The sequence below is a fragment of the Pseudorca crassidens genome, chromosome 11 (genome assembly GCF_039906515.1).
Source record: "Pseudorca crassidens isolate mPseCra1 chromosome 11, mPseCra1.hap1, whole genome shotgun sequence".
NCBI classification, from domain to species: Eukaryota; Metazoa; Chordata; class Mammalia; order Artiodactyla; family Delphinidae; genus Pseudorca; species Pseudorca crassidens.
In genome coordinates this window covers 14407550-14433933 of record NC_090306.1, presented here as the reverse complement: position 1 = coordinate 14433933, position 26384 = coordinate 14407550, and the positions used below count along the sequence as shown (strand labels likewise).

The window sequence follows — 26384 nt, the reverse complement described above, 5'->3', positions numbered from 1 at the left end:
TTTACATTTACAATTTGGTAGTGGCCTATTTCTCCCCACCTCCAGTAGACTACAACTCCATAAAGGCAAGATTATGTATCTTTTTGCTTAATATGCTTGCTTCAGGGCCAAGCATAAGTAGACCATCAATAAGTACCTATTGAGTGAATGAATAGACAAATTGGGTTTCAATTTCTTCAACTGTAAAATGGGGATCAGTAAAATGGAATTTGTAGATGTTGGTAACAATATTAAAGAGATTGTTTTATAGGCCGAATCACATAACATACTGTAAAAGAGCTTAATAAGTAAGCTATAAGTCATTATTCCATTGTCAAATATTTATTAAGTTGCTAACTTTTAACATATACATTTTGACAAGTGAATTTAAGCTTACTGAAGCTTACTATAAATGAAATTGTTCCCATGAATTTATTGATATTTACAATGTGGCACTGAAAAAAATCTGAAAACTCTGAACTCTCTTAAAAGTATAGTTATGGGGCTTCCCTGGTGGCGCAGTGGTTGAGAGTCCACCTGCCTATGCAGGGGACATGGGTTCGTGCCCCAGTCTGGGAAGATCTCACGTGCTGCGGAGCAGCTGCGCCCATGAGCCATGGCCGCTGAGCCTGCACGTCCGGAGCCTGTGCTCCGCAACGGGAGAGACCACGAAAGTGAGAGGCCTGCGTATCGCAAAAAAAAAAAAAAAAAAAAAAAAAGTATAGTTATGATGAAGAGGATAATGACAATAAGAATGACTGGCAGCATGTACTGAAAGCTCTCATAAGTACTTTATCCTGCAAGGTACATGATGCTTATTACTCCCAAAACTTGTCCAAGGTCATTCAAGTAATAAGTGGCAGAGACAGATATGTTTGATTTCAAAGCTTATATTACCAACCATGAAATATGGAAGCAACTCCAGAAACTCTTCAAAAGTACACAAAGGCAAGATACATATCTTTGGGTTTATGCACGTCTATATTTTTCATTTTTAGTATATCACCTTGACTCTCCCTTCATGGAGAATACTGAAACTTTCACATTTTTCTCTTCCATATCCATAGTTATCTAAAATCATATTCATATTTTTCCTTCCCTCCCAACTGAGAGGAACAAGTTACTCTCTTCCTCTCCTTGATAAAATTCCCATTTGCATTTTTGGTCCAGGTTGTTGGCTGTCGGTGCCATCTCATTTTGTCAGTTCACCCATCCCTGTTTTCTGATCTTCCCTTCATGCATCTTTCATCTCAGTTTTTAAACATGCTTGAAGCTCTTTTATTTCAACAAACATATGAACCCCAAACATCAAAATCATTTTCTTACCTCCTCCAACTTTAGTGATCTTCTTGCCTTTACTAGTAATCCTATTCCAAGAGGCACAATTTATTTTTCTCCATTTCCTCTTCAAGGCCTTGAAGTATGGCATCCAACTTCACTATCCAAATCTGCTCTTTCTTCTATAATTCTTGTCTTGGTTAATGATGTAATTATTTATCATTTACCCAAATCAGAAAGCTCCAAGTCTTCCTTATTTCCTCTCTCTTTTTCACTTTCCTCTGAAATGTTTCTCAGATCTGTTCTGTAAATTTCTACTGATGCCTTGATCAGGCCCAGACTATTTTTCAAGTAGACTATTTCAATACTTGCATCTATCTAATATCTTTGCTCTTATTCTATTCTTTTTTCAGTCCACCCTTCACAATAATTCACAGAATTATCCCTGTATAAAATAAATCTGATTGTATGACTCCCATTCTTAAAATTCCATGGGCTGCTGTAAAGTTAGTTCCTAGTAATTACCTGACTCATGAGGCCCCAAACGACCTAAACTGAACCACTCTTTTCAACCTTGTCTCCCAGTACAATTCCCTTCTAATATTATATTAAATTACTATTCTCTGAACCTCCATAACTGTGACCATGCTAGTCTTTCTTCCTGGAATGCCATTTTCTCTTTTCTCCGTTCAGGAAATTCCTATGAATGTTTCAAGTCAGAATTTAATTGCTTTGTGAAACTTTTCTTACTTTCCTTGAGAGAATTTGCCTCTCTCTTCCTTGGGGGCATACAGCACTTAATACTTTGATTATAGTATAGAGTATATTGTGTGATCTTCAGTTTGAGTCTTTCCCTCTAAACTGTTTAGAGACAGTCATTATGACCTATTCGGCTTCTTTGATTCATTGCATGCCAATTTCCATGTACACATATTTTTGCTCAATAAATAAACAGAAAGGATACACCATCATCCATCACTTGATTACTTAGTCAGATGTGGAAGTTATAACTGTCTACCTTTTCCATATTCTACTCTGCCTGCTTACAATGCTAGTTAAGAATGGCTTTATCATACATTAATTAATCTCTACAATAAAGAATATAGTGGTTTGGTGCAAACATTTTTGTGGAACATTTTTCCAAGGAAACTGATTTTGAAAGCTAAGGCACTGCCTATTAAGTATTGCTCTTTTTCCTGCAAAACAATAATTTCACATCATGTAGGATGGCAAGTTCTGGTACCTTGTCAAATTTTTATTTAAGCTTCTGATGTAATCCTCTGATGCCAATTTAGAGTTACTATTTTTAAATGAATACCTCCCTTGAACTGCCTTCTAATTCCTTGGGTAATTTCTGCTTATTATTAGCAGTTGAATAGTTGCACCTGTGCACCAGGGTTCAAGAAAACAGCAACCATCTGCCAAGAACTACAGACCTTAGCCCTTGGTCTCTGGTATTCTGACAGTACTGCCTTCTCTAATGGAAGTATCAGTACCTGGTGAACACACTGCTAACACTCAGTCATGGAAATATTAACACCCTATGGCCCACACGAGCTAAATCAAATCTCAACATGTCTCTGGCTAAAAATAAGCCAAAAGGAGGTGGTGAACCTTCAAACAGGATTAAGTAATCAACAATAGCAAAAATTTTCCAAGCTAGAAATGGAGCACACCAGTTCTCAGGAGGTTAAGCCATTGAAAAAATAAGACTATTCAAAGGAGAAAAAATACAGACCTCTGAAGAACTCACCCTGACAACTCACTTAACAAGCATAAACTGTTTGTTCTCAGAGAAGTCAGCTTTTGAATTTAAAGAACTTGAAAGGTTCATTTGTGGAAACAGCTTGTCCTCAAGTTTTTTAATAGTTCAGTTAAACTGAGAGTGGGAGTCATAGGATAAGTACAATGGAAATACTCCAACCTTTTCAGTGACCTGTTTTGATGCATGATAAGGAACTGTTCAAGGTGCAAATAAATCCAGTTTCTACTAAGTTCCCTGAATGACGCTTAATAAACAGCTCTCTACTTTGAAACCAGTCCCTATAACCTCTAAAAATCTGGTTATTCAGAAAAAAAGCAATTACACAGTGAAGTAGAAACATCCAAGCATAAGACAGTAAGTACTGCTATTTACTATAATCAAACTACTTTAGGATAGTTTTATTTACATATTTAGTATGTAAACAAATAGTATGTATTTATGTAGGAAGGCTGTAAGTCATAGTGTTAAGACTGCAAGCTCCAAATCTCTGGATTTAACTCTAGCTCCTTAACTTACTAATATCAGTTGGGCAACTTAACCCCAGTAAGCCTCAGTTTCCTCAATGGTAAAATTGGAATAATAATAGTATTTGCCTTAAGGTTATTGTAGATAATAAAACAAGGTCGTATTAAGGAGCACTAAGTAAAAATCTGATCTTTATATTTAAAACATTAAGTGAATCAAATAGATGTTCAGCATCTCTTTAAGTAGAGAAGGCTCCTATAAACAGAATTATGCTTAGTTATCAGAAATTAGAATATTGAAGTCCATCTAGTGAATCCTCTTATTTTATAAGCAAGAAAACTAATCAGTATTACAGGCTTCATTCTGACAAAGATTTTTGTAAGAAATATTACATGAACTTAACAAAAAATATTAGTTAACACATTTAAATGTCTTTAAAATAGACCAAGGTACATTTTAATAAAACAATAATAAGTTACCCCCCCTCAAAAAAAACCACCAGTTAATGCTTTAGAAACTTTAGAAAGTTGTCCTGTAAGAAAATTATGCTTTAGAGATATAGTCATAGTTTTTACCTTTACAACTACTCTTTAAATATTTTAAATAGTTTTATAGAGATATAAATACCGTACAATTCACTCAGAGTGTACAATGTAATGATTTTTAGCATGTTTCTAGAGTTGTGGAACCATATCACAAAAAGAAACCTCATATCCATTGGCACTCATTCCCTATTTTCCCTCTCCTCTAGCCCTAGGTGATCTCTAATCTACTTTCTGTCTCTATCCATTTGCCTATTCTGGGCATCTCATATATGGATCATACAATATGTGGTCTTTTGTGACTAGCTTCTTTTGCTTAGCATGTTTTCAAGGTTCATTCATGTTGTAACATATATTAATATTTGTTCTTTCTTATTGTTGAATACTGCTACATTGCATGGATAGACCACATTTTATCTATCCATTCATTAGCTGATGGCCATTTGAGTTGTTTCTACTTTTTGGCTATTATAAATAATGCTGGTCTGAACATTCATGTAGGAGTTTTTGAGTGAACCTGCTTTTTATTTATCTTGAGTATTAACTAGGAGTGGAATTGTTGGGTCATATGGTAACTTGATGTTTAATATTTAACAAACTGACAAATTGTTTTCCAAAGTGGCTGCCCCATTTTACATTCCCTTGAGCAATATATGAGATTTGCAATTTCTTCACATCCTTGCCAATGCTTATTGTCTTTTTGATTATAGCTATCCTAGTTAGTGTAAAGTGGTATCTCATTGTGGTTTTCATTTATATTTCCCTAGTGGTTAATGATGTTGAGCATCTTTTCATGTGCTTACTGGGCATTTGTATATATTCTTTGGAGAAATGTTGGATCCTCTGACTATTTATTTATTTAAAAAAATATTTATTTATTTGGCTGCACCTGGTCTTAGTTGCAGCACATGGGATCTTCGTTGCCGTGTGCGGGATCTTTGTTGCGGCACGCAGGATGTTTTAGTTATGGCATGCAAACTCTTAGTTGCGGCATGTGGAATCTAGTTCCCTGACCAGGGATCGAACCCGGGCTCCCTGCATTGGGAGTGGGAGTCTTAGTTACTGGACCACCAGGGAAGTCCTCCTCTGACCATTTAAAAATTGGGTTATTTATTGTTTTGTTATTGAGTTGTAAGAGTATTTATATATTCTGAATACAATTCCCTTATTGGATATATGATTTGCTAAATCTTCTCTTACTCTGTGAATTGTTACCTTCAATTTTTTTTTTTAACCTTCACATTTTGAGCCAAATTTCTATGAGCTAATCAGTTCAGGAATGACAAAATAATAATTGTGCTAATATTCTAAGTCTTACTTGAGCCAAAAACAACTAGAATTTAGCAAAAAATTTTTGTAGATATTGGCTATTCTTATCTATCTAAATCAGAAAAAGATGTTAGGAGTAAGGTGGAAATGAGAACTTATTTTTTTCCAGAAAGTTCTTGAAACACAAGTATGAACTGTAAATAATTCCAATGAAACCAATCAACTGTTAATTGATTTTCTTATCATAGCATTATTTCATTAATTCATTCACCTGTACAAGGAGCTGTAGGAAATAAAGATAATTGATGATTCCCTCAAATAATATAATTTAAATATTAAAATAAAGTAGTATAAATAATCATAATGTATTTTTGAGAGTGACTGAGTCAATATTGAGTAATTACTATGTCCCAGGTATTATTAAGCCCTTGAGAAACAGAAACACTATGATGAACTGTTTTGCCTTAACTAGCTCTCAGTCCAATATGGGCAAATTACATGTTTCACATGTTGCATGTAAACACATTGCAATAAAATGTAATTCATAAAGAAACAAAGCACTGTACTAGGAAGATGTGATCAATTTTACTTGGCAAGATCAAGGAAGGATCCACCTATAAGACGCCTTATAAAAAGGGGAAAAGCTGCAAGCTCAACTAAAAGAAAAATTCTATATCTATCTATCTGTCTATCTATCTATCTATCTATCTATCTATCTATCTATCTATCTATCTATCATCTATCAAGGAAGAGTGGGCATCTGGGCATGCAGTAATTAATGGAAGACATCAGAAAACTGAAAAAAATATTCAATGTGAGAGGCACAAAACATGTAGGATTTTAAGATAATTTGTAACTTTTTTTTTTTTTCTTTTTGTGGTACACGGGCCTCTCACTGTTGTGGCCTCTCCCGTTGCGGAGCACAGGCTCCGGACGCGCAGGCTCCGGACGCGCAGGCTCAGCGGCCATGGCTCACGGGCCTAGCCGCTCCGCGGCATGTGGGAATCTCCCGGATCGGGGCACGAACCCACGTCCCCTGCATCGGCAGGCGGACTCTCAACCACTGCGCCACCAGGGAAGCCCGATAATTTGTAAATTTTGAGCTTGGAAGATTGAGCGGAACCTATTAACGCTTACAAATAATAGAAAAAGAAAACACTTTCTCTCCCTTTCCCATGCTAGAAGTTTTATAAAAGACACACATTTTAAAATAAACCTAAATTAATCCTTTGAAAAGTCCTTTGTGTCACTTTCTCTCCCTCCTTTCTCCTTCATCAGGATCTTGAGAGAGAATTTAGAATAGAACTGGGTGTCACAATTCTTCTCTGACTCTAGAGATTGCAGACTTTCTTCATGGCATCAGTGAGCTGATGCCATCAAGACAGACTTAAAATATCTCTTCTTGGCTTTGAATATGAAACAGAAGCCAAGGAAGAGCTGCTTCCCCAAACCAGAGCCAGACACCACACTTGTTCCCTCATGCTTCTCCTTAACTAGAAGATGACGTCATTGCCCCACCAGATCCCCTACCCCCATGCATTTTATTCTGAGGGAAGATCTGAAGAATATTTAAGGGATAGCTTTTCCTTTTATTCTTGTCATCATCATTGGCTTATTAACTGAAAACCTACTGTAAGCAGGGTATTTTGCCAGGCTTTGCATGTTTCAGTAGTAAAAGATATTGTTTTAATTTTTAAGAACTCTTTTCTTTTGAGAGGGGGACAAGTAGAGAATTTTATTTTTCCCTATTCAATTTTTTTTGTTGTTATTTCTGTAACAGCAAGTAGACTCTCCATTTAGGATACTATGGCCATTAATTATACTTCAAGTTTAGTACAGAAGACACAATTATAGTTTAGATTTGTTTACAATTTATATTCATAGTTTACATTTATCTAAATTTAATATTCATAGCTACTGAAATTGGAAACAAATGGAATTGCTATTGAATTAATCATATAGTCCTACAGCTTTTCTCTTCAAATTTTTCTCATTAGTAATGTCATGCCTGTCATGCAATTCTTACCTGGAAGTCAAAAGTCCAAGTGCCTCCAAAGGGTGAGAAAATTTCCATCTTCTCAAAATGGTATGCATTTCCGAAACAGTTGTTTCATCCCATCCAGGGGCACTACCCAGGACCAAAGGAAGGGAGCAATTTTCATTATTGCAGTAGAGGCGATAAAACCATAAGTATCTTCTCTTTTCCTCAGAGAGTCTGCAAAACCAGATTGGAAACTATAATTTACTGGAGTTTGCTACACTAACAAATGTTTGCTGTGAATACACAGTACAAAATGTTAGTCTAGTTCTTGGACTTTTATTTTAGTTTATTTTGGAAAACAAGTCCTTTATCTTTTGGGGACAGTTTGATAGGTTATTTTATCAGCTTATTTCCCACTAAATTTATTTTTTTATAGAAAAGTAAAATGAAATAAACTTCAGTTCAGATAATTCACATTTATTTTTCCTCACTTTTATGCTTGCCACTTTTTTAAGAAAGTCATTTTGGTTGGCAGAGTCTCTGTCTCTTTTAAGGCAGACCAAGTTTATCTGAATCCTGCAACATGTACTACTTAGAACAAAGTTGCTTAACCATTTACTTTCTTACATTCTTTATAAATTAACTTAGACCCAAGTGGGCCTGTGGAGAAATGGCCTATTTTGAAGACCACAGTCCTTCATTTCAAAGTAAGTTTCAATCAGAGTTCAGAAAACTTTTTGCTCTGAACTCCAAAAACAAAGATCTCAATTTATCCCTGGATTCTGGCTTTAAATTCTCAGAGTTTGCTGGAAGTTTGGGGTTAAAATGCCAGTGAATAGGACTTCCTTAAGTGCTCAAGTGTTCCCCTCTGGAGAGTGGTCCCAACAGAAGATTTAAGTCTAGGACAAGGGCCATTGATTCACTGACAGTTTACCATGTTTTGCTTACACTCCAGCAAAAGCATTCAAGACCATGGTTCAGCTGAAGGACAGCATTTCTCACATGACAATGACAGCTTTTCAACACTGTCTCCTCCAAACTGATACTCTGTTGCTCAGCTTAAATTAACTAAAACTCCCAAGCAGGATAATAAGAATTATTGAAAGACTTTAAATATCGATATTTCTCTACAATTTCTTCTGAAGCCATCTTCATCTGCAAAGTGAAAGAACTGGATTATAGAGGATGATTTTTGAGGTATATTTAGTCTCCTTTTCTGTTTTGTCGCTACCTTCCTCACCAGAAAGCCCTGGAAGAAAAAATTCCATAACCAACTTATTTCTATGGTATTAAAACAAGTTATATTTTCCTAACTGAATTCATTTTTTCAATATTGAACAGTGATTTTTTCTCTTTTACCTTCTTTTATTGAAGCATAATTTACATAAAAGAGAATACATGGCTTCAGTTAATTAAATTTTGCCAAATGCATACATCAAGTAAAAACTACACACTTTTCAAGATATAAAAGTTTTCTTATGCCACCAAAGGCAAGCACTAGTATGATTTCTTTCACTTTAGACTATTACCTATTTTCAAACTTCATATAAATGGAATCATAGAGTAAATATTCTTTTAGTTATAGCTTCTTTCACTCAGTATGTTTTTTAAATTACCCATATTGTTGAGTGTATCAGTAGATTATTCCTTTTAATTAATGAGTACTCTTCCTTTGTATGAATATATCACAATTTGCTTATCCTTTTTCATATTTGATGGACATCTGTGTTGTTTCCTGTTTGGGGATATTATGAATAAAGCTGCTGAGAACATTTGTGTGCATGTGTTCATATGGGTGTATTTTTCATTTCCCCTAGAAAGTACTAAGGAGGGGAATGACTTGGTTGTATGTCATATTTTTGTTTAACTTTTGAAGAAACTGTCAAACTATTCTCTGAAGTAGTTGTAATATTTCACATTATCATGTGTAGGGTATGATAGAACCAACTGTACGGCATTCTTGCCCACACTTGATTTTTGCCCATTTAAAAATATTATACGGGCTTCCCTGCTGGCGCAGTGGTTGAGAGTCCGCCTGCTGATGCAGGGGACATGGGTTCATGCCCCGGTCCGGGAAGATCCCACATGCCGCGGAGATGGCGGCTGAGCCTGCACGTCCGGAGCCTGTGCTCCGCAACAGGAGAGGCCACAACAGTGAGAGGCCCGCGTACCGCAAAAAAAAAAAAAAAAATTATCCAAGTCTTCAGAGTGTAATTAAAAGCATACTGATCATTTGAAAAGAAATTATACATTTTAACGGGTGTATAATTGTATCTTTATCACTAATTTGGGGAGGACTAGAACAGTCATCTTAACAAAAGGGGTTATTTTAATCAATGACATGATATATCCTTCCATTTACTGAGATTTTCTTTAATTTCTCTTAGCAAAGTTTTGTACTTTTTAATGTAGAGATGTTGATATTGTAAATAGAATTTTGAAAAATAAAATTTATTTTCTATTTTTTACTGGAATACAATTGCATTATGCACATTAACCTCAAATGCTATGATCGTACATAATCACTCATATGAAAATAGAGTAAGTTTTATTTCTTTCTTTCCAACTTCTATACATTTAACACTTATTTATCTTGCCATAGTGCACTGGCTAGGATTTCCAGTACAACACTGAAGAGGAATATTTAGACAAATATCTTTGCTTTGTTCCCAGTTCAGGGGGAAAGCACTCATTCTTGCACCACTTAATACGAGGTTAACTCTAGATTTTTCCATAGATCTAGATTCAACTCAGGAGTTGAAGTCTGAGGAAGTTCCATTCTAATCCTTGTTTTGTGAGTTTTTATCATGAATGGGTGTTGAATTTTGTCAAATTTTTTTTCCAAATATTTCAAGATGGTATGATTTTCCTTGTATATCTTTTTCCATTCTTTTAACTATAATCAAGCTGAATTCTTATTTTAAAATATATGCCTGTAAACAGCATAAAGTTGGATATTACTTTTGTAATGTAGGCTAACAATTTCTGCCTTTTAATTGGGGTTTTTATTAATTTATATTTAACAGAATATTGACATGATTGGGTTTAAATCAACCATATTGTTATTAATTTTTTTGTCCAAACTATTTCTCCTTTTCTCCTGCTTTCTTTTGGATTTTTTTTAAATTTAATTTTTGTCACCTTTTTGACTTTTAAATGTACTCTTAAAATTTGGGGGGTGTGCTTTCTTTCAAGATTATAATATTCTTTTTTAGCATATCACAGCCAACCACAATTAATGTTACACTACCTTATGTATAAGAATCTCAGAAAACTATGCTTTTATTTTTCTATTTCTCATTCTTTTTATAGTTGTTACACATTTTACTTTCATATATTGCAAACCCAGCTGTATATTGTGATTTTTGTTTAAACAATTATTTTTTTAATAAATTAATAAATGTGTAAAAAATGTGTATTTTTATTATCTACCTATTTTCCCTTTGTGGTGCTTTTCATTTATTCTTGTAGATTTGAGTGTCCATCTACTTATCACTTCTTTTAGCATGAAATATTTTCTTTAAGATTTCTTATAGTACAGATGAGCTTATAACTAACTCAGCTGTGCTTAGTTGAAAATGTTTTAATTTTGCCTTAATTTTTGAAATGTAATTTTACTGGTTATAGAATTTTAAGTTGATGTATTTTCTTTTCCCCTTTCAAAATGCAAGATAATGTTATAATGTCTTTTGGCCTCCATTGCTTCTAATGAGAAATCCTCAGTTAATGAGTAATCTGCTGAATTATAGTTGTTCCCATGGATGCAATTTGTTGATTTTCTCTAATGTGTTAGAAAAAAATGTATCTTTATCTTTAGTTTTCAGAAATTTGACTATAATGTGCTAAGGTGGTGTGTGTGTGTGCACATGCACACATGCTTGGGATTTGCTAAGCTTCTTATATCTGTGGGTTGATTTTTTTTTAAATCAAACTTGTAAAATTTTGGCTATTATTTCTTTCAGTTTTTTTTTTTTTTTTTTTTACTTCAATCCCTCTCTTCTCTCCTGTGTGTCCAATACACACATATTATATTACCTGATATTGCCCCACAGGTCACAAGGCTCTATCATTATTTTCAGGTTTTGTTCTTTCTGTACTTCAACATGGATAATTTCTATGGCCCATTCTTCAAGATCACTGTTCTTTTTTTCTTCATTATGCAATCTATTAAGCTTTTCCAGTGATTTTTTAAAAAATTTAGATATTGTTTTTCAGTTCCTAAATTTCCATTTTTCTACTGAGACTTCATTTGTTCACTCATACATATCTTTTTATTTAAATCCATAAAAGTCTTTATAATAGTTTTAAAATATTTGGATCTGTTTCTGTAAACTGCTTTGCCCCATCTTGGACTATGGTTATATATTCCTAACTCTTCCTATGTCTAGCAGTTATTGATTGTACACTAAACCTTTAAAATTCTGCATTTTGCTATCTTTTGAGTGTTGAATGTTTCAATTTTTTTAGTAGTCTGTTTAATTACTAGCAGAGCAGCTTGATCCTTTTGAGGCTTGTTTTTACGATTTGTTAGGCTAGGTCAAGTATACTCCTTAATCTTGGGCTAGAGCACACTTACTCCTAATATGCATCTTTCTGATTTCTTTATTGAATGCTGGGGTGTGGTGATCTTTCTCTATTATTACTAGTCAGAATTTCTATGTCTCCCAGCATTGGGCAACCTCTAGAATCTACATTTATTTCACATCTCCCTGTAGCAGTTCTTTAGCAATCCCTACGAAATCTCTATCTGCTCAAGAGTAGCTTAGTACTCAGCTAACTATATAAGGGGACACCAATACATATTTCTGTAGCTCCTAACCTGTACATCTTCCTTTTCTCTACTATTATGCTCTGTAAATTCCAGCTGCCTCAGCATCAATAAACTCCGATCTCTGCTTTTTTTTTTTTTTTTTTTTAAATCTCAGCAAGACCTGCATGCTCTTCTTTAATTATACCTCCCAGATCTATGGTACAGAAAATGCCTCTGGGCTGAAAGTCACTTTATTCATGCGTTCACCTTAAGGCCTGTCTGTTCAATTTCTGAGAGCAGTTGTTTCATATGTATTTTTCTTGTGTCATATTTCTTTAATTCAGGAGGATTAGTCTAGTAATAGGTAATCTTCATGGCTAGAAGTGGAAGCATAATTTCTTTCATACCAAATTATTTTATACCTTATGTTCCAGGATTTTCTTTATATCTGACATATTCTTTTAGCTGTCATCAAGAAGGTGTTTTTCTTATTTTTACAAATATTATAGGTACATTTTCATTGAATTTCATTGAGTCTGAACTTTCCGACTGATTACATTTGATCAATTTGAAAGAAGGAATAATTAAGTCACCAACTAAATGATAAAATGTGGTATTTTGAAAATGAATTTAATCTGTTTCTAACACAAGTTTTATCACATTGAAGGCTGGTCTCCATCTGTTTTCACAGTCCAGAATGAAATTGTACTCTACTGAGCACTGATAATTGTATTTGAGTGGGTGAAACAGAGGAAAATGTTACTTATTTTATAGTATAAGTTATTCTCTTAAATAGAAACTGAAGTATAAAACCAGTCAGAAATCACTGGGGTTAATTTAAAAACACAAACCTTTAATATTTAAAGGCAGTTACTGTGCTTATTATTTGTTGGTTTTGATATTTTTTGTTTGAATATTTTATAATTTCAAAGTATAGTATCTTTTTATATATTAAAAATCTCTCATTACAAATATATTAGCCTCTGATATGTGACACACTTGTTAAATGCAAGGTTTTATATTTTTGATTAAGGAGTATAAAAAGATGCTTCACCTAGTTAAGATGACAATAGTCTAGTATAAGAGTCTTTCAACATTTTCAATCCTTAAGGTAATTTTTATACCAAATTCTATGCAAAGGAACTTTATTCATTATAACATTTATTTTACACATATTATTTATCAGGCACAGTGTAGAACACTGGAAATGTAGTGATAAACAAGACAGATAGGTTCCTTGTTCTCTCAGTTCTTACAAGCTAATAAGAAAAAAACACATTAATAAACAAGATGATAATAGATTCTGCTAAGTGTGATAACATAAAAGGTAATAAGATAGATTGTAAAGAGAGTAAAACTCCATTAGGTAGGGTGATCAAAGAAGGGCTCTTTGAGAAGATCACAATTAAGTGAAGACCTATAGGGTGAGATGATTCAGTCATGTGAAGAACTAGGAAGGAGTATTTCATGTAGAGGAAACACCAAATAAGAAGGCCTTGAGATGGGAGAGGGAATATAGCACATGTGAAGTATGTGAAGCAAACTGATGTCACTGGCTTGAAGTGAATGAGGAAAAGAGTAAGACAAGTTGAAATTAGAGATCAGGGGAGTAACAAGATTACCCAAAATGGAATGCTTGATCACATTCAACACCTCAGTCTGGACGGTCTCAAACTTATTCCTCCTCCAGAAAATGACTCTAACATCTGCCCAGTTCATCAATTCAAAAACCTTAGATTCTCCATTGACTTCACTTGATTCTTTGGTTTTTTAATTGACTTAACTCCTATTTACTAATAATCATGAAGTCATGTCTTCTCAACTTCCAAATATGCTCCAAATCTAGCCATTATTACCAGTGTCCACTGCCATCTCCCTAGTTCTAGTGACCACGACCTCCTGCCTAAAATATTACATAAGCTACTCTGCTGTACTGCTTGCTTCCACTTACTTCCTCTCCAATCCATTCTTCAACTTGTAGTCAAAAGAATCACTCAAAAAGATTATTCAGATCACATGCTACCCCATTCAAAACCTTTAAATAATTTCTTATTCTTGGAATAAAATGCTTTATTATGTTATATATGTATATCACCACAAATATATGTGTGTGTGTGTATATATACACACACACACACACACAAAGAGTTGCTTTCTTAGTTTTATGCTTTTTCCATGTTAGTAATGAGCACCATAAGCTGTGGCTTAGATATTACCAAATATTAAAGTCAAATAGTAATTACAAAGAGAGAATTAGTATTCTCTTATAATTCTTCCTGGTCTTTTTTTTTCCCCAGAGAATTACTGTTTGACAAAATTTAAGTATTCCTTAGTTACTAATTTAGTGCTATTAAAACATGATTTATTTCTGTTCTTTTTTAATCTGCCATTATAATTAAATTTTGCATTTTCCTGTTTAGTAGGACATTTTCCTGTCCTACTTGAAGGACTGAGCAATGTTTTATCACTGTTAAATGCTGATCTGTATCAGTCTCTGCTCTGTTGTTTTGAACTGAATGATCTCCAATCCTTTTATTTTTCCTTTGACCAAACAAAGTTACTAAATGCCCCAAGGGGAAAAAAAATCTTTAAAAAACCATGAAAAATTACTAATTTATTTCCTAAACATCAGTTGATCATCCAACAGGCATGATTTTAGGAAATGAAAGGAGTTACGTGGGAAGGAAGGTTCACTCTTGAAAGATATGAGTGCTTCTAGTATGACTGCTGGTATCATGAACAGCAGGCAAAATTCCCTCCCAAGAACTGGGTCACTTACAGTAAGGGAGACTGTTTCTGTGAAAGTCTGGCAATATGTTTTAAACATTCTTTGGGTGGTTCTTCAAGATCACTTCTATTCTCTTCAGAATCAAGTTTCATATATTCCCACTCAGTAGCTGGAAAATCAATCTGAAATAAATAAAATGGTTTGCCATGTATCAAACGCCTGAAAAATGCATTTTTAATTTAATGATTTCTATCTTAGATTTATAGAAACTAAAGTAAAATAAATACCCTATATTTTCTGTGCTTTTTATTATTTTAAAATAATTTTAAAAGAATCATTACAGTTTGGACTTGGTGTTTAAATATACATGATATTTGGCAAATTCTCAATTATTTATATAAATGGTATATAAATTAGTAGACTGTAACATTATCTTAGAAAAAATGAGAAAAATAATAACATATGAACTTTTCATACAGTTAAATGTTACATTTTTGTTCAGTGCTGAAATTACATCCTTTCCAATTTTCATTACTAAAATGTCTTTCTATTATTAAATGATGAAAATTATAGATGGTAATTATACTTTTTTCATATAATCACTTGATAAAATAAAAAGAGTTACTTTATGTTGGTCTCTACTATCTGAAATCTGTGAACCACTCTGTGGACATGATAGTGAAATCTTCTCTGGTAAAGATCTGTTTCACGAGTATAAAACCAAATAGAATATTTTTGCTGTGGCTCTATAGTTCAGCTTTATAGACAGAGCTAGAATGCAGGCCTTCTTTTTTCCTGGCTCAACATGCTTTCCACTAAACCATGTTTAAGTGATAATCTGATTCTAGTAAATAAAATAATAGTTAACAAAACATACAGTTTCCAAGTATGTAAATGAGCTAAATATTTTACTGCCCAAAATATTTGCTTAAGAGTATCATATATTATTTTTCATTTTCATATTAGAAAAATCTAAAGAATTTATTTTTCTCTGCTGAACTACCTTAGGTTGTGATCTCAGAGAAAATGGAAGAGTATTATAAGGTAGAGTGTGAGATGCAGTTTAACCTATTTGGGCTCTTATTTGAAAAAGTCAGCAATTTTATTCTGTAACCTTTGCAATTTGTTGCAAAATTTGTTTTTGGTATAAATTTGTTATAATTATCAGTTACTATTCCAACATGAAAAAAGAACTAACAGAAATGCTAAACCAAAGCAATATTATAGTAAATTTTGCCTCTTGACAGAAAAAGTAATCTTGATGCCTTGGAGAGAAGTGCCTGCAGTATTAGCATGTTACACTGTACTCTTTATGTATCCAAATGTTTTAAACACATAAAACAAAAATACTAGAAATAGTATTTAATGAGCTAATTCAATTTTATGTTGGTCCTAAGTAAAGGCAGGGTAGATGAGAAACTAAAGGTAATAGATGAGAATACAGTAGTACATGAGAATACAGAAGCTCCCTGTGAACAATCCATAATAAATTCTTTGATATATTTCAATTATGAAATTTTTTTTCATTTCTGATACATGAATGAGGCCCTATACAAACTGCATATCTTCATATATTATGAAGGCAAACAGTTACTGATTCTTGAGCCACTTATAGAAAAAATTAGGATTTTCCCCAATTGTTTCTTGTTCTAATTTTTCACAAAAGAGAAAATCACCCAAAGTATGTGTTAACGTATTTGCCCAAGAACTCTTTTTTTTTTTTAACATCTTTATTGGAGTATAATTGTTTTACAATGGTGTGTTACTTTCTGCTTTATAACAAAGTGAATCAGCTATACATATACATATATCCCCATATATACTCCCTCTTGCATCTCCCTGCCATCTTCCCTATCCTACCCCTCTAGGTGGTCACAAATCACTGAGCTGATCCCCCTGTGCTATGTGGCTGCTTCCCACTAGCTAGCTATTTTACATTTGGCATGACTCTTTTTGAATTATGGTTTTCTCAGGGTATATGCCCAGGAGTGGGATTGCTGGGTCGTATGGTAGTTCTATTTTTAGGTTTTTAAGGAAACTCCATACTGTTCACCATAGTGGCTGTATCAATTTACATTCCCACCAACAGTGCAAGAGGGTTCCCTTTTCTCCATACCCTCTCCAGCATTTATTGTTTGTAGATTTTTTGATGATGGCCATTCTGACTGGTGGGAGGTGACACCTCATTGTAGTTTTTTTTTTTTTTTTTTTGGTATGCGGGCCTCTCACTGTTGTGGCCCCTCCGCGGGTTGTGTAGGCCTCCTGTTGGAGGGGAGTGGTGCTTGTGTTCTGATGGATAAGGCTGGATCTTGTGTTTCTGGTGGGCAGGACCACATACAGTGGTGTGTTTTGGGGTGTCTGTGACCTTATTATGATTTTAGGCAGCCTCTCTGCTAGTGGATGGGGTTGTGCTCCTGTCTTGCTAGTTGTTTGGGGTGTTCATCACTGTAGCTTGCTGGTCGTTGAGTGGAGCTGGGTCTTAGCGTTGAGACGGAGATCTCGCTGTTTGATATTAAGTGGAGGGCAGAGGTCTCTGGTGGACCAGTGTCCTGAACTTGGCTCTCACACCTAGAGGCACAGGCTTGACACCTAGCCAGAGCACCAAGACCCTGTCAGTCACACGGCTTGTTGTCCAAGCCACTAGAGTAGAAATGAGGTGGTAAGTGAAAAAGCAAAATGGCTTCTGCTAGCCCCACAGAGACTGCGACTGCTGTAGCGGGGCTGTGCCGCCACAGCTTGCAGTCCGCGGAGCAATTGGAGTCACGAAGGCTTCCTGTGAGTCTGTTTGGGCCGCCCGGGTTGCCCGCGTCATGGCTGCCAGTGCCACTCTGAGCACTCTGTTCAGCTGGCTTTCTGTTTTGCCGTGCGGCCGCTGCGTGCAGCTCGGGCTCACGGCTCCTCCTGCCCTGACAGTTTGCCAACTGCTGCCCTAGAATTCTTTTGAGTACTATGCATTACGGAGGAGGAAAAGGTAAACATTAACAATTAAAATAGGGTACAATATGTATATAGCACCCCAAAGCTGTGTTTCAAGTTATTAATGGCAAACATGTGACTCTTCTCCTTCCGTGGTCGTAAGCCACTAAGTCTGGCCTTGGCCTCAGTCTTTTTTTTTAATGGAATGCTCCAGGAGCATTCTTTTAATGTGTGCACTGCATGTGCCATGACACCTATTTGTCAAGTGTTGAAGATATACTCCTGTTTTCAAGCAAAAACAATTATGAGGCTCTTTCTTCTGGGGTACAGGCAAATACTCAGACCCAGTCATCCAAACTTCTAATTCATACCTCCTTAAACATTTGAATATTAGCTTCTTGTGTTCCACTTATCCATCTTACTTTACTTCCTCCCTCATCCTTTTCCACTTACACTTGGCCGCCACGGTTTCTACTATGACTTCATGTCTTGGAATTCCTTGAAGGAGCTGCTGTGAATGTCCCTAGTGTCCATGATCCACAACCATGCCAATAAGGTGTCCATGGGCTTGCTCAGACCCCCATGATTCTTTCAGTTTGTTCAAAGAAATGCAGCCTGACTGTAGATGTAGTTTGGATATTATAAGGCACACAAATATTGGACCATAAGTTCTATGCAGTTCAAGGGAGGGAAGGATGCCTACTAACTAGATGGCAATTGCTGTGAGTCTCAAGGAAGGAGCTGTAAAAGAGGGACCCATATAGTGGTTCAGTAGTGAAGAGAAAAGAACCTATGCTACATTAGGGCACAAACTGTACTGTGGTCTAAGGACCAGGTACCAATATTAAGACTGTTGCCTCCCCATGACATTGCTGATAATTAAGGATAAGCAGGTAATGAAATGTTAGGTAAAGGAAAATACTTTGCATGAATGAGGAGGTAAGAACTATGGTTTAAAGAGAAGGACTGCTCACACAAGAAGAAAAACTGAACATAGTGGTATCTATCAGAATTCCAACAAGCGGACCAAAGTGCTAAGTTTAGAAATATCTGTAGGTTTGATTATTGTAGTGATCAGAGGTATGGACACATATCAGTAATTTACAAATACTGTATTCCTGGTGCTATGCTAGATTCTGGGGATAAAACACTGTCAATGTCCTCAAAAATCAAGAAGTCAATGGGAAAGAAGTTCTTGAGAAAGAAATATAATGTAAATGTGTTGATAAAAATCTTATTGGCTATTATGTGAATATAGAGGAAGGGCACTTAACCCTGCTTGGAGTGGAAAGAGAGGAGGGGGTAAGAGAGAGATCCCTAGAGAAGGGTCCATGGATCCTAAAAGGTGAATAACAATTACAGACACTAAGCCTGAGAGATGGGCAGTAGATGGTGAAGGGAAGACGGTAGATACATTGCAGGCAGGGAATAGTATTCATAAATGCACATAAGGTAAAAGCAGGACAATGCATGTCAGAAACTATAACTCTTTCAGTGTTGCTGGAGCAACACTGTCAGTCAAGGAGTGGCAAGGGAAACAGTGGAGGGGGCTATGTTGTATTGCTCATCCTTAATTCTCTAGGTAGCGCTGAGTTCTTGAAGAGTATAAATGGGAGAGTGGCAGGTTCAGATTTACATTTTAGAAGGATCACACTTGTGGATTTTGCATTAGAGAATAACAAAACTAAAGTCAAGAAAAAAAACATCTAAACCGTTGTAACCTAGGAGGGAACTGTTGAACTAGGGCAGATGAGGTGGGGAATTGTGAGGACAGACATGAGGAACACATGGAGATAAGTTGGCAAAATATACTGTGGACTGAATATGAGTAGTGAGAAACAAGGAGACAAGTGAAACAGCTCAGTGTATCTGGGGGCATGAACAGACATAAATAATTCAGGGAGTGAAAGCATTCTGAGAGGATGGTGAGCTCAGTTTGGGATGTGTTGTCTTTGAAGCTGTCTACAGAATATCCAGGTGAGAAGCTAGGCAGGCACGTGCTTATATTTGTCTGAAGCTTGTGGTGTAAAGGAGTCTGAACTAAAGATACAGACTTAGAAGTGAACCTGCAAGATACTGTAAATAAAACCTTAGGAATGAATGAGACCCAGTTATTCCACTGCTGGGTATACACCCAAGATAAATGAAAACATATGTTCACACACAAATTTGTATATGAATGTTCATAGCAGCACTATTCTTAATAGCCAAAAGGTGGAAACAATCTAAATGCATATCAACTAATAAGTGGATAAAGTGTGGTATAGCTATATAATATAATATTATTCAACAATAAAAAAGAAATAAGTACTGATATATGCTACAAAGTGGATGAATTTTGAAACATTATGCTAAGTAAAAGAATCTAGCCACAAAAGAACACACATTGTATGATTCCATTTATATGAAATGGGCAGAATAGGTGAATCTACAGAGACAGAAAGTACATTAGTAGTTGCTTAGAGTTGGGACTAGGAAGTGATAGCTAAAAGTTATGAGATTTCTTTATAAAAATGAAAATGCTCTAAAGTTGATGTTGGTGAGATTAGTTGCACACATCTGTGAAAATACTAGAAAACACTGAATTGCACACTTCAAATGGGAGGATTGTACGGTATGTGACGTATATCTCAATAAAGCTTTAATGAAATTCTCTCAGGGAGAATATATCTACCGAGAATAGCAATGGGCAGCAGATGGAATCCCTGAGAACTGGCAACAGTGGGGACTAGCAGAAGAAGAGGAGTCCGGAAAGAAGACAGAGAAAGAATAACCAGAGAGAGTGTGAAGAGAAACCTAGGCCAGCAACAGAGGGGAAGAGTGTTCTGTAATGGGGAAGAGACAGTGCCAAAAATTGCAGAGAGAGCGCTAGTATGAAGAGGAACGAGAACAAGCACTGGATTTGGCAACTAGAAATTAGTGGGTTGCCTGACAATAGTTCAATGTGGTGAGGACAAATAAACCAAAATATAGTGAATTTAGACATGAATGAGAAGATGAGTAAGTAGAGAAACATAAAACAAAACAAGAGCAACATTAACTAAAACAGCTCTGTTCTTAGGGCTTAAATTATGAGTCACTCTACTAGATTGTATACAGAGAGAGGGAGGAAGTTGAGGGAGGTACAGGCTGATGGAATCATATAACAATTTGTCTCCATGTCTGAACTCAGATCTACTTCACTCTATCCACTGCTTCCAGTCAGCAGCACAGCATGAAAAAAACAAGACTGACTTGAAGGAATCAAGTTCTGTAACATATATCCCTTATCATACTGTGGTGGCAACAGTGTGGCAGTAATTGTCCATCTAATATAGACAGTCAGCAAAGTACAGACCTGAAAGAAGTTGGACAGGCATAGTACTGTACAATTCTTTCATTGCACGCAGGTGAAAATAGAAGGTTAAATGACTTGTTCACAGTCATAAAGTTTACTATTAAAGAGCTAAGACTAGACTCCAGATTTCCTCTCAGCCTGACCTCTTTCCCTTGAGACCCACCCTGACTCCTTAACAACACTGGTGGCAGAACTTGCTTCTAATTTTCTTACCATCTCATAATCTTTAGGTTGAAAATTCTGCTCTAAATTTAGGTGTGTGTAATTAGAGTGGTGCTGGTTATTAAGGCTTTTAACTTTAATACCTTAGTAACTCCTATTTTATTTTGTATATTTCATCATCAAGTAAAAACATCTGAGACATTTCCCTCTATGTCTATACCATTTGAAATTATTTTGTAAAAGCAGATAATTTAACATTTTTGCATACTGTTGAATTATTTCCATGCCCTCTCTCCTTTTTTTGTAAGATAAATTCCGTCATGGCTCCAGGTCTCTGCTTTGAAATCTATGCTGCTGTCGAATGCTCGAAACTTTGCTTCAGATTCCACTTCCAAGAACTGTGTTCCTAAAGCAGCTGTTCCCTTCATCTGAGAAGAATCAAGGCGAGTCTCATCTGATAGTCTCCCTTACATCCTCCACCCCACCGCTGCTGCTAAAGGCCCAGATACTCATAAATTCATATCCACAAAGCTCTGGCAATGGTCAGACTTGGAAGATTTTGGTTAAGCTCAGGTGGTTTGGATCTGGCAAGAAATAGTCTGATAAGAAATGCACTCATCCTCTCAAAGAAAGTAGCTATCCTGTTACGAGGAAACATCTGCTAATCAGTAAGCCATCAATGCTGAGTGTTAGGATGTTGTGCCGAGATCCACCCTGAACAACCACTCTTTTTTATCATCATGTCCATGGATTCGAAGTGGATCTTTGGCTACTGTCTGGTGGCGGGGGGGACATCCTCCATCCTTCAGAGTGAAAGCCACATTTTTATTAGTATTATTTTTCTTTACCGTTTTTTAACATCTTGCTGTCCATTTTGCTAAACTTTGTCCCTCACACCCCTCAATCCAAACCTGGCAATTTTACGTACCTCCGGACTGCACTAGTTCCCTCTAGTGTAGTGATCCTCACTGAAGGCAAATTTACCCCTAGAGATCATCTAACAATATTTCGAGGCATTTTTGATTGTCAGAACTGGGGAAGTGCTACTGGCACCTAGTGGGTAAAAGTCAAGGACGCTGCCAAGTATCCTACAATGCACAGGACAGTCCCCACAACAAACTTATCCTGTCTAAAATGTCAATAGTACCGAGGTTGAAAAATCCTGTTCTACAGAATGCTGCCCAGTTTTCCCGATGGAGATGGAAAGTCCATATTCCCTGCATTGCCATGTATGGGAGCGTCCATGCTTCAGGTATCTGATGAATCTTATCACTTATAATCATGAAAAAATGAGGAAAGTGAGAAAAAAAATTCTCTGAGTAGAAAGGACCAAAGCCTGGAATCATTAACCACCTTTCATTCATGATTACAAATAGCAGAAAGTAGAGAGCCTTTAAGGAAAAAGAAAGGATTTTTGTTTGCAGTTTCTCCCCCACTATCCAGGTAATTGCTAGTCATTTAGGAAACACACAACAAAAGAAATTTTAAGGAAACATGACACAATGAAGAGGCAGGTGTGAATAAGGTACCAAGTTAATGATATATACTAATGACTGTTTTTAGACAAAGGAAAGAAAAATGAATACGTATAATGAGTAGATTCATGGCAACACTCCATCCCTCTCCTTCATGATTGTGTTTGACACAGAATGGCTTGAAATTGCTATTATGTAAGCTGAGAGAAAAGTGCTTTGAGAATACTGAATGCAAAATAAAAGCAATAGAGATTTTACAAATCCCAGAAGGCTGGAGAAAGAAAAGACTATTAAAATGTGTGATCCTGGAAGAAAATTGTTTCTGTAATTGACAACAAGCTACTTATCAACCAATACTTGCTGTGTGTACTTTAATCTCATAGCCTGACACTTACCTGCAGGGTCACTGGGGATGGCTGACTTACATCCCACACTCCTGGAGCTATCAGTTCTTTGGGAGGCTCACTCTGTAATGTTGTGCTGAATAACATAGACCTGAGAATTGATTTGCTGCAAAAGACAACACACACGGACAGGCAGAAGTCACTTCAAAAGGGAAGCTATTATTATCTATAAATTTCTTTTGGAGTATAAACATAATCAGCTATTTCAGTAGCTTCATTCAGTAGCTAGAAGATAAATACAATATTCCTCAAGCCTAGGTACTGATTAGTGGTTCATTTCTAATATACTGTAGGCATGGCTATGTCCATAGACACCTACATTTATTTTCCACCTAAGAAAATTGTTTCCACAATGGTTTCTAACAGGTAGCATTTACTCTTAATTTCCAATAATGTTGATTACAAGATGGGACCAGGAATCTCAAATTTATATTCTTAGAGTTATGACTCCCTTAAATCAATAAAGATGTTAACTCTTTTTTTTTTTTCATCTTTATTGGAGTATAATTGCTTTACAATGGTGTGTTAGTTTCTGCTTTATAAAAAAGTGAATCAGTTATACATATACATATATCCCCATCTCTCTTCCCTCTTGCGTCTCCCTCCCTCCCACCCTCCCTATCCCACCCCTCCAGGCGGTCACAAAGCACCGAGCTGATCTCCCTGTGCTATGCGACTGCTTCCCACTAGCTATCTACCTTACGTTTGGTAGTGTGTATATGTCCATGCCTCTCTTTCGCTTTGTCACAGTTTACCCTTCCCCCTCCCCATATCCTCAAGTCCATTCTCTAGTAGGTCTGTGTCTTTATTCCTGTCTTACCCCTAGGTTCTTCATGACATTTTTTTTTTTTCTTAAGCACATTTTTTTGCTCCAGGGTGACTAAATTCCTTGGGCATCTTTAAAGATATGAGCTCTAAACTTATAGAATCAAAATAGTTGTGGGACTTCATAGAGGAAATGATTCTTTAAGCATAACTAGAAAGATTATTCATATTTTGAATATTTAAAACTATGCTGTAAATTACCATAGTAAATGAGAGTGAATACAGGAAAGACTTTAGACAGGAAGAATTCATGGATACTTTTAACAGCTTCAGTAACATCCAGATCCACAGAGGCTTATAGGAATTAAAAAACAAGCTACACCTGGCTTGTATATATGAATAAGATTATTGGTAAAATGTTCCATGATCAGTAAGAACAGTCTTTGATAAACAAACAAAATTAAAACTGTAGAACTTAAAGTCAATAAAATTAAGTTTATAAAGAACTTTAAAGTAAAGTAAGCCTCTTTGAAAATAACATAGAATTCTACCTTGCCATTTAATGGACAAATATGCAAAATATGAAGGAAAAAAATCCAACAAATAAAGTTGTTAAATCCTGAGTCTTCCTGAGGCTTGGCTTCTTTATTTTTCATATCTAAAGATATTGTTAAAAAGTATCTGCCCAAGGGATATATTTTAAACATTTTAAACATTTATAATTTTAAACATTACTGGGCAGATATCTTTATACAACCCAAGAATATTTTTTCAGCAGAATGAATTTTGAGTCATTTTTTTCCCCTTTGTTCTATTCCCTCCTCATCTGGAGAAAGTTTGTTTTGTTTTGTTTTGTTTTTTGGTATAACAATAGCAGGGACCAGTATTAGCAAGCTAAAAGTTAACTCAATAAGGTAAAGATTAGAAAATTATGACTGTGATTTTCTCTTTTACTTTTCAGAGTATGTAACCTTGCCCTAAATGGTCTGAAGCGTCCATCCTCTTGGGAAAAGTTTTGGCCTAGTTTCAGCCTGAATGTGAAAAGAAGGTCTAACACTAAGTTTGGAGGGCTCAGATGTTAATGTCCTCCACAGTATTTACAGAAAATTTTCCTAGCCACAGTAGAATCAACAGGAGTGAGGAGGGAGGATGTGGCGTATTGGAAGGCGAATGTGACAAAAGAAAAAGCCACAACTTTCTGGCAATTTGAGATTGTGGGAAGCAGAAGACAGAGAAAGAGGGACAGAGTGAGTATGGTAGATAGAGGTATCCCAATTTCCCCCTCTTCTGCCTATAGGAAGACCCATGGGGAGGAGTGTTACATAAGCGAGCATAGCCTAATGATGAGGGCAGAGGGGACTCCATTCTGTACCTCAAGCTTCAGATCCTGGAAGAAAGTCACCTATTGAACTGCTCTTGTACCAACTTGTGGAGTGACCTTAAACTTAGGGCCATGTGACATACAGGCAAAAGGAACTCCTGTGTTTAGCTTTATTGGGTCTTCTTTGGTTTCTGTACAGAAGAGATGGAGCCTAGGCACAACTAAAGATATCTGTGTGAGGGTGTTTTCATAAAGGGGGTCACATGGTGGGGACAAAGGGCCTCTGTAATAAGGGCATCTGATTGAACCATCTGAGTTGAGGTCAGCTGGATGTCCCATATGGGTCTATGGTGCCTGCCAGAGCCCAAGTCACCCAGGGAGTGTCAGTAAGCCCTGGTGAAGCTGGGAGAGCACCAATCACAAGCTACACAAGATATAACAAATAACCACCAGCTTAAAAATGCCTTTGATTTGGATATCTAAGTAACTAGTTCAAATAATCTGTTTCTTTTCTGATCCTTTGTATCCAGATATCCTCTTAGAAAGAGAAGGTGTCGGGAAGCTATCTGAGTGACTGAGCATTTTATCCGAAGGAGGGAGACTGCATAATTCTAAAAGGACTATTTAAATTATTGAATTGACTAATTTTTTGTAATTGATGGAAAGTTGTTTTCTTCTCATTAGTTACAGGGTAGGAGCTCCTGATGAAAAGTGTGATATATTAAGTGCATTTTTCTTCACATTTAAGTTGTGTAATGAGTTATATTTATGGTCTTACTATATTTATACGTCTTGGCCATATTTCACTCTGAAAATCTGAATGACCTAAGCTGATTCCTACAAAAATGAAGGGACTCATTTCTCTCCTTTGATGGAGTCTGGATCAACAGTCACCCTGGCCTTAACCCTGAGGCATACAGGGAAGAGTGAAGTCAGAACTCTTGATTCAAATATGTGTATGAAATGATGTATCAAGCAATAGGGCATAGAGAGAATGAACTTCTAGCTGTCCAACTGAGGTTGATATAATACATACTTTAAGGCAATTTGGGGGAAAGGATGTTTGGCACCATTCTTTGGGTTCTCTGTGTGTTGGATATTAGCTAATTTATATTAGCTAAGGGACTATATCTAAACATCTTTTTCGATATTGTAAGCATGATGGGGACTAAATTTCCATAGACTTCTGTGAATAGAAAACACGAGGATAATGAAGATGATTAGTGGAATTAAGATGTTAAAAGGAT

The 26384-nt window shown here is 35.9% G+C and overlaps 1 protein-coding gene across 4 annotated transcripts in view; it reads right to left on the bottom strand.

The window, feature by feature from the left end:
* Window positions 1-26384, bottom strand: part of PIK3C2G (phosphatidylinositol-4-phosphate 3-kinase catalytic subunit type 2 gamma) — a 328047-nt gene that overhangs the window by 224063 nt on the left and 77600 nt on the right. For 2 of the 4 annotated variants that reach the window (XM_067695808.1, XM_067695809.1), the window contains 3 exons: window positions 23043-23157; window positions 14809-14939; window positions 7325-7513 (listed from right to left, as the gene is read on the bottom strand). In XM_067695808.1, coding sequence (XP_067551909.1) covers window positions 7325-7513; window positions 14809-14939; window positions 23043-23157 — 435 coding nt within the window. The remainder of the gene's footprint in view (window positions 1-7324; window positions 7514-14808; window positions 14940-23042; window positions 23158-26384) is intronic. The other 2 variants (XM_067695810.1, XM_067695811.1) reach the window with 2 other exon arrangements.